Source organism: Salmo trutta, unplaced genomic scaffold (genome assembly GCF_901001165.1).
Source record: "Salmo trutta unplaced genomic scaffold, fSalTru1.1, whole genome shotgun sequence".
NCBI classification, from domain to species: Eukaryota; Metazoa; Chordata; class Actinopteri; order Salmoniformes; family Salmonidae; genus Salmo; species Salmo trutta.
Window position 1 is genome coordinate 1952825 of NW_021822962.1, and position 12009 is coordinate 1964833.

The 12009-nt window shown below is 43.8% G+C and overlaps 1 protein-coding gene across 3 annotated transcripts; it reads right to left on the minus strand.

The window, feature by feature from the left end:
• Nucleotides 1-1376: 1376 nt before the first annotated feature.
• On the minus strand, nucleotides 1377-11359 carry LOC115187681 (uncharacterized). Of its 3 annotated transcripts, none has more exons than XM_029746675.1 (2): nucleotides 11090-11359; nucleotides 1377-2166 (listed from the first exon to the last, which is right to left on the minus strand). In XM_029746675.1, the coding sequence occupies exons 1-2, from the start codon at nucleotides 11213-11215 to the stop codon at nucleotides 1558-1560; spliced, it is 735 nt and encodes a 244-aa protein (XP_029602535.1). In that variant the 5' UTR covers nucleotides 11216-11359; the 3' UTR covers nucleotides 1377-1557. The 3 variants fall into 3 exon arrangements, with proteins under 3 accessions (XP_029602535.1, XP_029602536.1, XP_029602534.1); XM_029746676.1 differs by lacking the exon at nucleotides 11090-11359 and adding an exon at nucleotides 2379-2580; XM_029746674.1 differs by lacking the exon at nucleotides 1377-2166 and adding an exon at nucleotides 10055-10846 and having other exon boundaries at nucleotides 11090-11344.
• Nucleotides 11360-12009: the final 650 nt, after the last annotated feature.

Consider the following 12009-nt stretch of genomic DNA (forward strand, 5'->3'; position numbering starts at 1 on the left):
ACTCACACACACTCACACACACACACACACACTCACACACACTCACACACGCACACAGACATTTCTACACACGCTATGAACGCACATTAACAATCTGCCAAACTCTCGGCTTAAAATGTCCACATGTCCTGAAAGGATCTTGAGGTAGCTGGAACAAGAGAGGTGATTGGTCCTCTTTAACAATGTGTCTCCAGAGGGATCAACTGTTTATCACTTCCTCCAGACTGACCCCTGACTATATATGGCAGCCTGTTCCCTATAAAGTGCACTACTGTTGACCAGAGTAGTGCAGTTATAAGGGTATAGTGTTCCATTTGGGATGCAGGCCAGGTGATTAACTTTAGTTTACTCTAGTCTGATATGTCCACTGAGTCTGGAGACTTGAATGTTATGACATCATAGAGCCACCATACATGACATCCTGGCCAGTAGAATGTTCTAAAGCCCCCTTTCCTTTATCTTGATAGACTAACACCAACACATGTTCACTCTAAGTCTACGTGTGTGTGTGTGTGTGTGTGTGTGTGTGTGTGTGTGTGTGTGTGTGTGTGTGTGTGTGTGTGTGTGTGTGTGTGTGTGTGTGTGTGTGTGTGTGTGTGTGTGTGTGTGTGTGTGTGTGTGTGTGTGTGTGTGTGTGTGTGTGTGTGTGTGTGTGTGTGTGTGTGTGTGTGTGTGTGTGTGTGTGTGTGTGTGTGTGTGTGTGTGTGTGTGTTTCAAGTGAGGTGTCATATCATCAGCGTCCTCTCTCTGGTAGTTCCATAGACAGAGAATGGATGCTCCACATTCAGCCCACTAAAATGACTCTTTTTAGATATGTCACAACGATCTGCCTGCATCCTCCACAAGCTGACTACTACAGTACAAGTGTTCTCCCTCCATGTGTCTCAAGCTTCGCTGAATAAAGCTTTGGGGTTCTGTCAACATGGCATGTACCATCTCATTATTTTCTGTGCTAAAGACAAGGAAACATGTAAACTGCCAAATAAAAGAAGCAATGACCTAAACATAATGAGTGGTGTTGATGTTTTAGGAATGATTGTCCTGCTGTCGATGAGAGACGTTGAGTAGGCTACTGTAAGTGATGTCAGTAGAACAGGGTTTCCCAAACTCGGCCCTGGGGACCCCAAGGGGTGCACCTTTTGGTTTTTGCCCAAGCACTACACAGCTGATTCAAATAATCAACTAATCAATCAGCGTTGATGATTTGAGTCAGCTGTGTAGTGCTAGGGGAGAAAACGGAACGTTCCCTTGGGGGCCCCAGACCCCAGTTTGAGAAACCCTGAAGTAGACTATCACCCATTCTTTTATTTGCTTTTCATTTTAAATGCTCCTGATTGTAGCTGATTATTGGGACAAACAAAACAATGTAAATCATATTTGTCTTAATCTGGATTTATTGTGTTGAATGTAGAGCAACACTAGCAGAGAGGAGTTTGGTCCCACATCAAGGCATCAGGGACATTTTACAGGCTTGCTGGGTTAGGTACTGTAACCCTGGGTTACTGTAGAATACATGGTGGGCAGCAAACCAATCAGGGAGGAGGAGGCAACTACTCATTAACCGAAAATGTCCGAAAATGGCTGATAAACAGAATTCTTTAATTGTTCAAATGTATTTCTGAGCATTCTTGGAATCTCTGAAATAACTTCAACTGCATTCTCAACTTCCTTCGCAATTTGATCTTCTATGGGTGGAGTTGTGTCGGGACAGAGATCTTTCTGTGGATCCACGAACATCGCTGGTGGCAGACTGAGACAATCCACCTGTTTCTTATAGAAGTCCAGTTCAGTAGCAGTGAGCTCCCTTCTCCTACTGTAGAGTGTTAGAGAGGTGTAGGTCTTCCCATCCTCATCCCATCTCTCCAGGGTCAGGAGGCAGTCTGAGCACGTTGTCAGGAGAACCTCAGTAACAGGGATGGGGATCACTGAGGTCCATGTGCTATTGTCATGCAGAGTAAAGTTAGAGTCGATCCTGGAGCATCCGAATCCAAAAGCATTTTGATGCGGAATACCGAAGCCATAGAACTGGGCGATGTCAAGAATGTTGTTCTGGGTACTGACTGGGACAGAGACCTCTATCCAGGCACTGTGTAATAAGGTATACAGTATTTGTTCCCAGAAAGGACGGTCTGAACTCTCAGCAATATACACCCACTTCCCCAGAGTCTGCAAGATGGAAAGGCAGATAGACAATAACTGGGTTAGCTGACACAAACAACCCTGTCTCCCTAACCATGGGTGGACAGACACACACACACATAGACAGACGGACGGACGGATGTACTGACAGACAGACAGACAGACAGATACACAGACAGATACACAGACAGACAGACAGGTGGATGGACAGACCGACAGTACAGTTCAGTAGATAGTACCTGAGTGACACTGCTCAGCTCCAGTGGTCTCAGGAGATCCTCACAGGTTAAAGGGGCCGCCTGGGAGCCACTCACTGAGAGAAGGCCCAGGACAACAGTGACACACACAGCCAGCATCATATCGCAATATGTCTCACTTACTATAATGAATCTCCCTGTGTCTCTGTACAGTAAGTCTGTCTCACTCTGCCTGTTTCAATGATGCTAAGGATAGTTCCAGTCTTTTATATGATCTAATGTTTGCTCTCCTCTGCCTTTCATGGTACAACAGATCAGCCAGTACAATGAGGTCGTTCTCCTGTAGCTCCTCCCACTGTCCTGCTCTGCTGTCTGGGTTCACAGTTCCACCACTGTTGCTTAATCTAAAAAGACTCCTAATCTCCTGTGGACAGACTACATCATTTAAAATGAGTATCTGGAGCAAATAAGTGACATTTTAGTTCTGAGTTCCTGAAATGAACCTATTCTTAAACAAAACTTGAACTGAAGGGTCAACACAACATACTGACTGTAAAAACAACCTGAACTCAGGAGTCAACGTAACATACTGACTGTAAAAACAACCTGAACTCAGGGGTCAACATAACATACTGACTGTAAAAACAACCTGAACTCAGGGGTCAAACATAACATACTGACTGTAAAACAACCTGAACTCAGGGGTCAACATAACATACTGACTGTAAAAACAACCTGAACTCAGGGGTCAACATAACATACTGACTGTAAAAACAACCTGATCTCAGGGGGCTACGTAACATACTGACTGTAAAAACAACCTGAACTCAGGGGTCAAACATAACATACTGACTGTAAAAACAACCTGAACTTTGGGGTCAATGTAACATACTGACTGTAAAAACAACCTGAACTCAGGGGTCAAACATAACATACTGACTGTAAAAACAACCTGAACTCAGGGGTCAATGTAACATACTGACTGTAAAAACAACCTGAACTCAGGGGTCAACATAACATACTGACTGTAAAAACAACCTGAACTCAGGGGTCAACATAACATACTGACTGTAAAAACAACCTGATCTCAGGGGGCAACGTAACATACTGACTGTAAAAACAACCTGAACTCAGGGGTCAAACATAACATACTGACTGTAAAAACAACCTGAACTTAGGGGTCAATGTAACATACTGACTGTAAAAACAACCTGAACTCAGGAGTCAACATAACATACTGACTGTAAAAGACACAATAATAGGGACTGTAACAAGTGTATTTGCTGGGTATGTGGCTAGATTATGAGGTCAGTTTGTAGACCAACACCCAGTGGGTTTTGTTAACCAGAGGTATGAAACCATAGTGGTAAACACTACTTCTGTTACGAGAAACAGGAAGTTGTGTCGGGACAGAGATCTTTCTGTGGATCCATGAACGTCACTGGTTGCAGACTGAGACACCATGAAGATGAAGAAGATCAAGGAGAACCGGGAGGCCCACCTGGTAGCCATGATGGAACGCCTGCAGGAGAAGGTGAAAGAAGACTAGCCAGAAGTACTGTAGCAGTAGTAATGGAGTAGTAGTAGCTAACTCAGCCAAAAAAGAAACATCCCTTTTTCAGGACCCTGTCTTTCGAAGATAATTCTTAAAAATCCAAATAACTTCACAGATCTTCATTGTAAAGGGTTTAAACACTATTTCCCATGCTTGGTCAGTGACCCATAAACAATGAATGAACATGCACCTGTGGAACGGTTGTTAAGACACTAACAGCTTACAGATGGTAGGCAATTAAGGTCACAGTTATGAAATCTTAGGACACTAAAGAGGCCTTTCTACTGACTCTGAAAATCACCAAAATTAAGATACCCAGGGTCCCCGCTCATCTGCGTGAATGTGCCTTAGGCATGCTGCAAGGAGGCATGAGGACTGCGGATGTGGCCAGGACAATAAATTGCAATGTCTGTACTGTGAGACGCCTAAGACAGCCCTACAGGGAGACAGGATGGACAGCTGATCGTGGACAGCTGATCGTCCTCGCAGTGGCAGACCACGTGTAACAACTCCTGCACAGGATCGGTACATCCGGACATCACACCTGCGGGACAGGTACAGGATGGCAACAACAACTGGTGGAGGGTCCGTGGTGGAGGGAGGTGGAGGGTCCGTCATGGTCTGGGGCGGTGTGCCACAGCATCATCGGACTGAGCTTGTTGTCATTGCAGGCAATCTCAACGCTGTGCATTACAGGAAAGACATCCTCCTCCCTCCTCCTTCCTGTAGGCTTATCCTGACATGACCCTCCAGCATGACAATGCCACCAGCCATACTGCTCGTTCTGTGTGTGATTTCCTGCAAGACAGGAATGTCAGTGTTCTGCCATGGCCAGCGAAGAGCACGGATCTCAATCCCATTGAGCACGTCTGTGACCTGTTGGATCGGAGGGTGAGGGCCAGTGGCGGTTCTAGACCATTTCAACTTGGGGGGGGGCCAAGCTGGGGTCAGTTTTACTGTTAAAGGGGCCAGTTACATTAGACGTTATTGTTGTCATATCGTTTTCTTCACTGCATTGCAGGCATTAGCAGGCAAAAGACCATGTTCATAATCATTAGTGTTCCACGTTACCACTGTCTAGTAACGGATGTAAAAAAAAGAACGATAGCAAAAATTTGTTGTGTAAAAATTGTCATACTCCACATTTAGGGGGGCCACAAGGGGGTCTAAAATTCTTGTCACAGGGGCACTGCCCCCCCCCCCCAGAACCGCCCCTGGTGAGGGCTAGGGCCATTCCCCCCAGAAATGTCTGGGAACTTGCAGGTGCCTTGGTGGAAGAGTGGGGTAACATCGCACAGCAAGAACGTGCAAATCTTGTGCAGTCCATGAGGAGGAGATGCACTGCAGCACTTAATGCAGCTGGTGGCCACACCAGATGCCAGAGGTGTGGACTCGAGTCACATGACTTGGACTCGAGTCAGACTCAGTCACAAATGTGATGACCTGCAACTCGACTTTGACTTTAACACCAATGACTCTTGACTTGGACTTGAGCCTTATGACTCGACCTGACACCCTCCCCAAGTCCAAATAATAAAAATGATGCTATTAATAAAAGTGTGCAGCGCATTAACTCTTAATTTAACGGATTACAGTTTGAATCGGACAGCAGCCAATCAAATTGTGCCTGCTGAGAAAAAGTTGTGCGGCAGTGCAGAGGAACGTCAGCAGGGGAATTCAGATGGAGCCCTTGGAAAGATGATACCCAAAATTATTATTTTCGGATATAAAGACGACACTGTATCAACAAAAAACGGATTGCAAGTTGCAAAACATGCGGGAAGAAAATGACAGACGGTGGCGCAACAATTTCCAACTTTGTTTGACATTTGAAACTACGAAGAACGGTAAGTCGTGGCTAATATAGCCGACAGCTATATATTTTATTACTTTACTAGTGTATCATGTAGGCTAACGTAACGTTAAATAAATAATCCTCCACACAGTCAGTCAGTGCGGGAACGTGATCATTGCACCAAAGATTGAGCTACAACTGGCTAGGCAGTTGGTAGCTTAAATCCTGCCTGATGTTACTGCAATTCCTTAAACCATTGACATACGTTAGCCTACTGTAACCACACAGAGAGGGGATGTGTGTGTGTGTGTGTGTGTGTGTTAAGGTTAGCGATCCTCGATAGTCGATCACTATTGGGGGGGGGGGGGGGCTTTCTCATGGCTACCCATGTATTTCCATGGAAATATAACTTTATTTGGAAAGTAATACATATATAGATATTTTTAAAAGCATTCATGATTTGCGTAAATGTAAAATACTATTACTCTTGTTAAAAATATGAAATGGTATTACATTTGGTGATGAGCACATTATGACTTGTTTAGGACTCGAAACTCAAAGTTTAGGACTTGAGACTTGACACTTGATGGTCTTGACTTGAGACTTGACTCAGGCTTGCCTGTCTTGACTTGGGACATGACTTGGGACTTGAGTGCTAAGACTTGAGACTTACTTGTGACTTGTAAAACAATGACTTGGTCCCACCTCTGCCAGATACTGACTGCTACTTTTGATTTTGACCCCTCTTTGTTCAGGGACACATTATTCCATTTATGTTAATCACATGTCTGCGGAACGTGTTCAGTTTATGTCTCAGTTGTTGAATCTGGTTATGTTCATACAAATATTTACACATGTTAACTTTGCTGAAAATAAACTCAGTTGACAGTGAGAGGACGTTTCTTTTTTTGCTGAGTTTAGTAGTAGTATTAGTACAGTAGTAGTAATGTAGTAGTAGTACAGTAGTAGTAAAAGTAGAGGTGGTAGTAGTAGTAAAAGTAGAGGTGGTAGTAGTAGTAGTACTGTAGTAGTAGTAGCAGCAGTAGTAGTAGTAATAGTAGTATTAGTACAGTAGCAGTTACGGAGTAGTAGTACTGTAGTGGGAGTATTAGTATTAGTACAGTAGTAGTAGTAGTAGTATTAGTGGAGTAGTAGTACTGTAGTAGTTTTAGTAGTAGTACAGTAGTAGTAGTAGTGGAGTAGTAGTAGTAGTAGTAGTACAGTAGTAGTAGTAGCGGTAGTAGTGATAGTAGCAGTAGTACTGTAGTTGTAGTAGTAGCAATACTGTAGTAGTAGCAGCACTGTAGTAGTAGTAGTTATGTGGTAGTAGTTGCAGCAGTGTAGTAGTAGCAGTAGTATTATTAGTAGTAGTAGCAATACTGTAGTAGTAGCAGCACTGTAGTAGTAGTAGTATTAGTAGTACTGTAGTAGTATTGTATTAGTAGTAGTAGCACTGTACTAATAGTAATACTGTAGTAGTAGTGTAATAGAAGTAGTCGTAGCAGTCCTGTAGCAGTTGTCGTAGAGGTAGTAGTAGTAGTAATACTATAGTAGTACTACTGTAGTAATAGTATTAGTAGTATTAGTATTGTAGTAGTAGTACTGTAGTCGTATTAGTAATAGTAGCATTGTAGTAGTAGTAGTAGTACTGCAGTAGTAGTAGTTCTGTGGTAGTAGCAGTAATGGTGTAGCAGGGTAGTAATGTCTTAGTAATGTAAGATGGAGCAGATCAAGGAGAACCTCCAGGCCAACCTGGCAGCCATGATGGATCGCCTGCAGGAGAAGGTGTGATCTAGAATTAGAATGATAGAACTACAATTAAAATAGAGTCTTCATTCTGTCACAGGCCGGCTCATAGCCTGTGGCAAAAATGAGGGGACATCAACAACCGGTATAGGCCAATTCAAAAAGTTCTTTATTATAAAACAAAACTATTAACTCTACACAAAGAAAAAGGAATGAGGTGTGGAAATGTCATAATGTAAGGTGTATGTAAGGTGCATGGATGTGTGAATATGTGTGTGTGAACATGACTGAGTGGAAACTAAATAAACCTACAAAGGAACAAACAAAACAGGATCATACCTGGAGGAGCAGGGAGAGAGAAAGAGAGAGGTTAGTGGAGCAGTTTTATACCCTGAGCCCAGGTGGCTCCAATCACTAATGACCCTCCTCTGCCTGCAGGAGGAACCGCCCCTGCACTGCAGAGGAGGAGCCGTGACAATTCTAAGAGACCACTAGGGGTGCATCCTGACTGCATATGCTATAGCTCTAACTTCCTGTCCAGTGTGGATATCAACTTCCTCCTCTCTATCTGTGGTGTTGGTGTCCTGTGTTTCAGGAGAGACATGCAGCCGTGGTGCGCAGGAACAAAGAGCTGAGGGAAGAGCTGACAGCGTGAGCCCCACCTCTCCCCAACGTCCACCAACCACGTCCCTCCACCCAGCCTCACCCCTGGAAACTCCACAGCAGACACCAAGCCCTGGAGACCTGGAGGGTGGAGGACTTCACTACCAACACACTACATCACCCACCTGACCCCTCCACACACACACACACACACACACACTATCAGTATCAACAGTATTTTAATTGGATAATTAATGATTTACTTTTTTTCGAAGGGGAAAAAATCAACAACATGAAAACATGGGTATTATTTTGTAAATACTTCATTTTTGTATCTATCTTGATGGGTAGGCTAGGCTGATTGAGCGCAAACAAGTGTATCAAATGTACTGCGTTGTACAATTTCAAATGTTTAATTTGTTATCTAATTATTTATTGGTTCTTGAAATTTGAATGTACAATAATTTTTTTGTGAAAGTGTTTTTTGGTGTTGTGAGTTGGTTGTTAGCTGGCGTTTGTATTGTTTTCTGATGATGTCAGTTTCTGTGTCTTTGTGAAGAATGTTAACAGGTCGTGAACTCAGAATCCTGACAGCGCATCCCATTTTATCACCTCACACACTCACACACACTCACACACACACACACACACACACACAAACACTCACACACACACACACACACACACTCACTCACACACACACACACACACACACACACACACACACACACACACACACACACACACACACACACACACACACACACACACTCACTCACACACACGCGCACACAGACACTCACTCACACACACACACACACTCACACACACACACTCACACACGCACACAGACATTTCTACACACGCTATGAACGCACATTAACAATCTGCCAAACTCTCGGCTTAAAATGTCCACATGTCCTGAAAGGATCTTGAGGTAGCTGGAACAAGAGAGGTGATTGGTCCTCTTTAACAATGTGTCTCCAGAGGGATCAACTGTTTATCACTTCCTCCAGACTGACCCCTGACTATATATGGCAGCCTGTTCCCTATAAAGTGCACTACTGTTGACCAGAGTAGTGCAGTTATAAGGGTATAGTGTTCCATTTGGGATGCAGGCCAGGTGATTAACTTTAGTTTACTCTAGTCTGATATGTCCACTGAGTCTGGAGACTTGAATGTTATGACATCATAGAGCCACCATACATGACATCCTGGCCAGTAGAATGTTCTAAAGCCCCCTTTCCTTTATCTTGATAGACTAACACCAACACATGTTCACTCTAAGTCTACGTGTGTGTGTGTGTGTGTGTGTGTGTGTGTGTGTGTGTGTGTGTGTGTGTGTGTGTGTGTGTGTTTCAAGTGAGGTGTCACATCATCAGTGTCCTCTCTCTGGTAGTTCCATAGACAGAGAATGGATGCTCCACATTCAGCCCACTAAAATGACTCTTTTTAGATATGTCACAACGATCTGCCTGCATCCTCCACAAGCTGACTACTACAGTACAAGTGTTCTCCCTCCATGTGTCTCAAGCTTCGCTGAATAAAGCTTTGGGGTTCTGTCAACATGGCATGTACCATCTCATTATTTTCTGTGCTAAAGACAAGGAAACATGTAAACTGCCAAATAAAAGAAGCAATGACCTAAACATAATGAGTGGTGTTGATGTTTTAGGAATGATTGTCCTGCTGTCGATGAGAGACGTTGAGTAGGCTACTGTAAGTGATGTCAGTAGAACAGGGTTTCCCAAACTCGGCCCTGGGGACCCCAAGGGGTGCACCTTTTGGTTTTTGCCCAAGCACTACACAGCTGATTCAAATAATCAACTAATCAATCAGCGTTGATGATTTGAGTCAGCTGTGTAGTGCTAGGGGAGAAAACGGAACGTTCCCTTGGGGGCCCCAGACCCCAGTTTGAGAAACCCTGAAGTAGAGTATCACCCATTCTTTTATTTCCTTTTCATTTTAAATGCTCCCGATTGTAGCTGATTATTGGGACAAACAAAACAATGTAAATCATATTTGTCTTAATCTGGATTTATTGTGTTGAATGTAGAGCAACACTAGCAGAGAGGATTTTGGTCCCACATCAAGGCATCAGGGACATTTTACAGGCTTGCTGGGTTAGGTACTGTAACCCTGGGTTACTGTACAATACATGGTGGGCAGCAAACCAATCAGGGAGGAGGAGGCAACTACTCATTAACCGAAAATGTCAGAAAATGACTGATAAACAGAATTCTTTAATTGTTCAAATGTATTTCTGAGCATTCTTGGAATCTCTGAAATAACTTCAACTGCACTCTCAACTTCCTTCACAATTTGATCTTCTAAGAGTGGAGTTGTGTCGGGACAGAGATCTTTCTGTGGATCCACGAACATCGCTGGTGGCAGACTGAGACAATCCACCTGTTTCTTATAGAAGTCCAGTTCAGTAGCAGTGAGCTCCCTTCTCCTACTGTAGAGTGTTAGAGAGGTGTAGGTCTTCCCATCCTCATCCCATCTCTCCAGGGTCAGGAGGCAGTCTGAGCACGTTGTCAGGAGAACCTCAGTAACAGTGATGGGGATCACTGAGGTCCATGTGATATTGTCATGCAGAGTAAAGTTAGAGTCGATCCTGGAGCATCCGAATCCAAAAGCATTTTGATGCGGAATACCGAAACCATAGAACTGGGCGATGTCAAGAATGTTGTTCTGGGTACTGACTGGGACAGAGACCTCTATCCAGGCACTGTGTACTAATGTATACAGTATTTGTTCCCAGAAAGGACGATCTGAACTCTCAGCAATATACACCCACTTCCCCAGAGTCTGCAAGATGGAAAGGCAGATAGACAATAACTGGGTTAGCTGACACATACAACCATGTCTCCCTAACAATAGATGGACAGACAGAAGACGGACAGAGGGACAGACGCACGGAAATGCATACGGACGTACGGATGTACTGACAGACAGACAGATGACAGACAGACGGACAGACATACACAGACGGACGGACTGACAGACAGATGACGGGCCAACAGACAGACAGTACAGTTCAGTAGATAGTACCTGATCGACACTGACACTGCTCAGCTCCAGTGGTCTCAGGAGATCCTCACAGGTTAAAGGGGCCGCCTGGGAGCCACTCACTGAGAGAAGGCCCAGGACAACAGTGACACACACAGCCAGCATCATATCTCAATATGTCTCACTCACTATAAAGAATCTCCCTGTGTCTCTGTACAGTAAGTCTGTCTCACTCTACCTGTTGATGTTTCAGTAATGCTAAGGATAGTTCAAGTCTTTTATGTGATCTAATGTTTGCTCTCCTCTGCCTTTCATGGTACAACAGATCAGATGTCAGGGACATTTACTGTTTGTACTGTCTGGCAGAGGAGGCTGGTATGAGGATCTATAGGAGGACGGGCTCATTGTAATGGCTGGAATGGGATAATTGGAACGGTATCAAACACATCAAGAATATGGAAACCATGTTTGACTCCGTTCCATTTTACTACATTCCAGCCATTACAATGGGGCCGTCCTCCTATAGCTCCTCCCTGCTCTGCTGTCTGGGTTCACAGTTCCACCACTGTTGCTAAATCTAAACAAGACAAAGTCCCACTCCTAATCTGGTGTGGACAGACTACATAACATAAAATAAGTATCTGACGCAATTATGCAACATTTTAGTTCTGAGTTTCTGAAATCAAATCACATTTTTATTTGTCACATGGGCCGAATACAACCGGTGTAGTTGTATTATAGTGAAATGCTTACTTACAAGCCCTGAATCAACAATGCAGTTTTAAGAAAAATAAGTGTTATGTAAAAAATAGATTAATAAAAAATAGAAGTAACAAGTAATTAAAGAGCAGCAGTAAAATAATAATAGCAAGGCTATATACAGGGGGTACCGGTACAGAGTCAATGTGGAGGCTATATACAGGAGGTACCGGAAAAGAGTCAATGTGGAGGCTATATACAGG

What these genes read in the sequence shown, in the direction of transcription:
- LOC115187681 (XM_029746675.1), bottom strand. Translation starts at nt 11,215, where the DNA reads ATGATGCTGGCTGTGTGTGTCACTGTTGTCCTGGGCCTTCTCTCAGTG. An exon ending in GCAGTGTCAGTGTCGATCAG is followed by an intron (nt 2,167 to 11,089) that starts GTACTATCTACT and finishes TCCATCTTGCAG; the next exon opens with ACTCTGGGGAAGTGGGTGTA.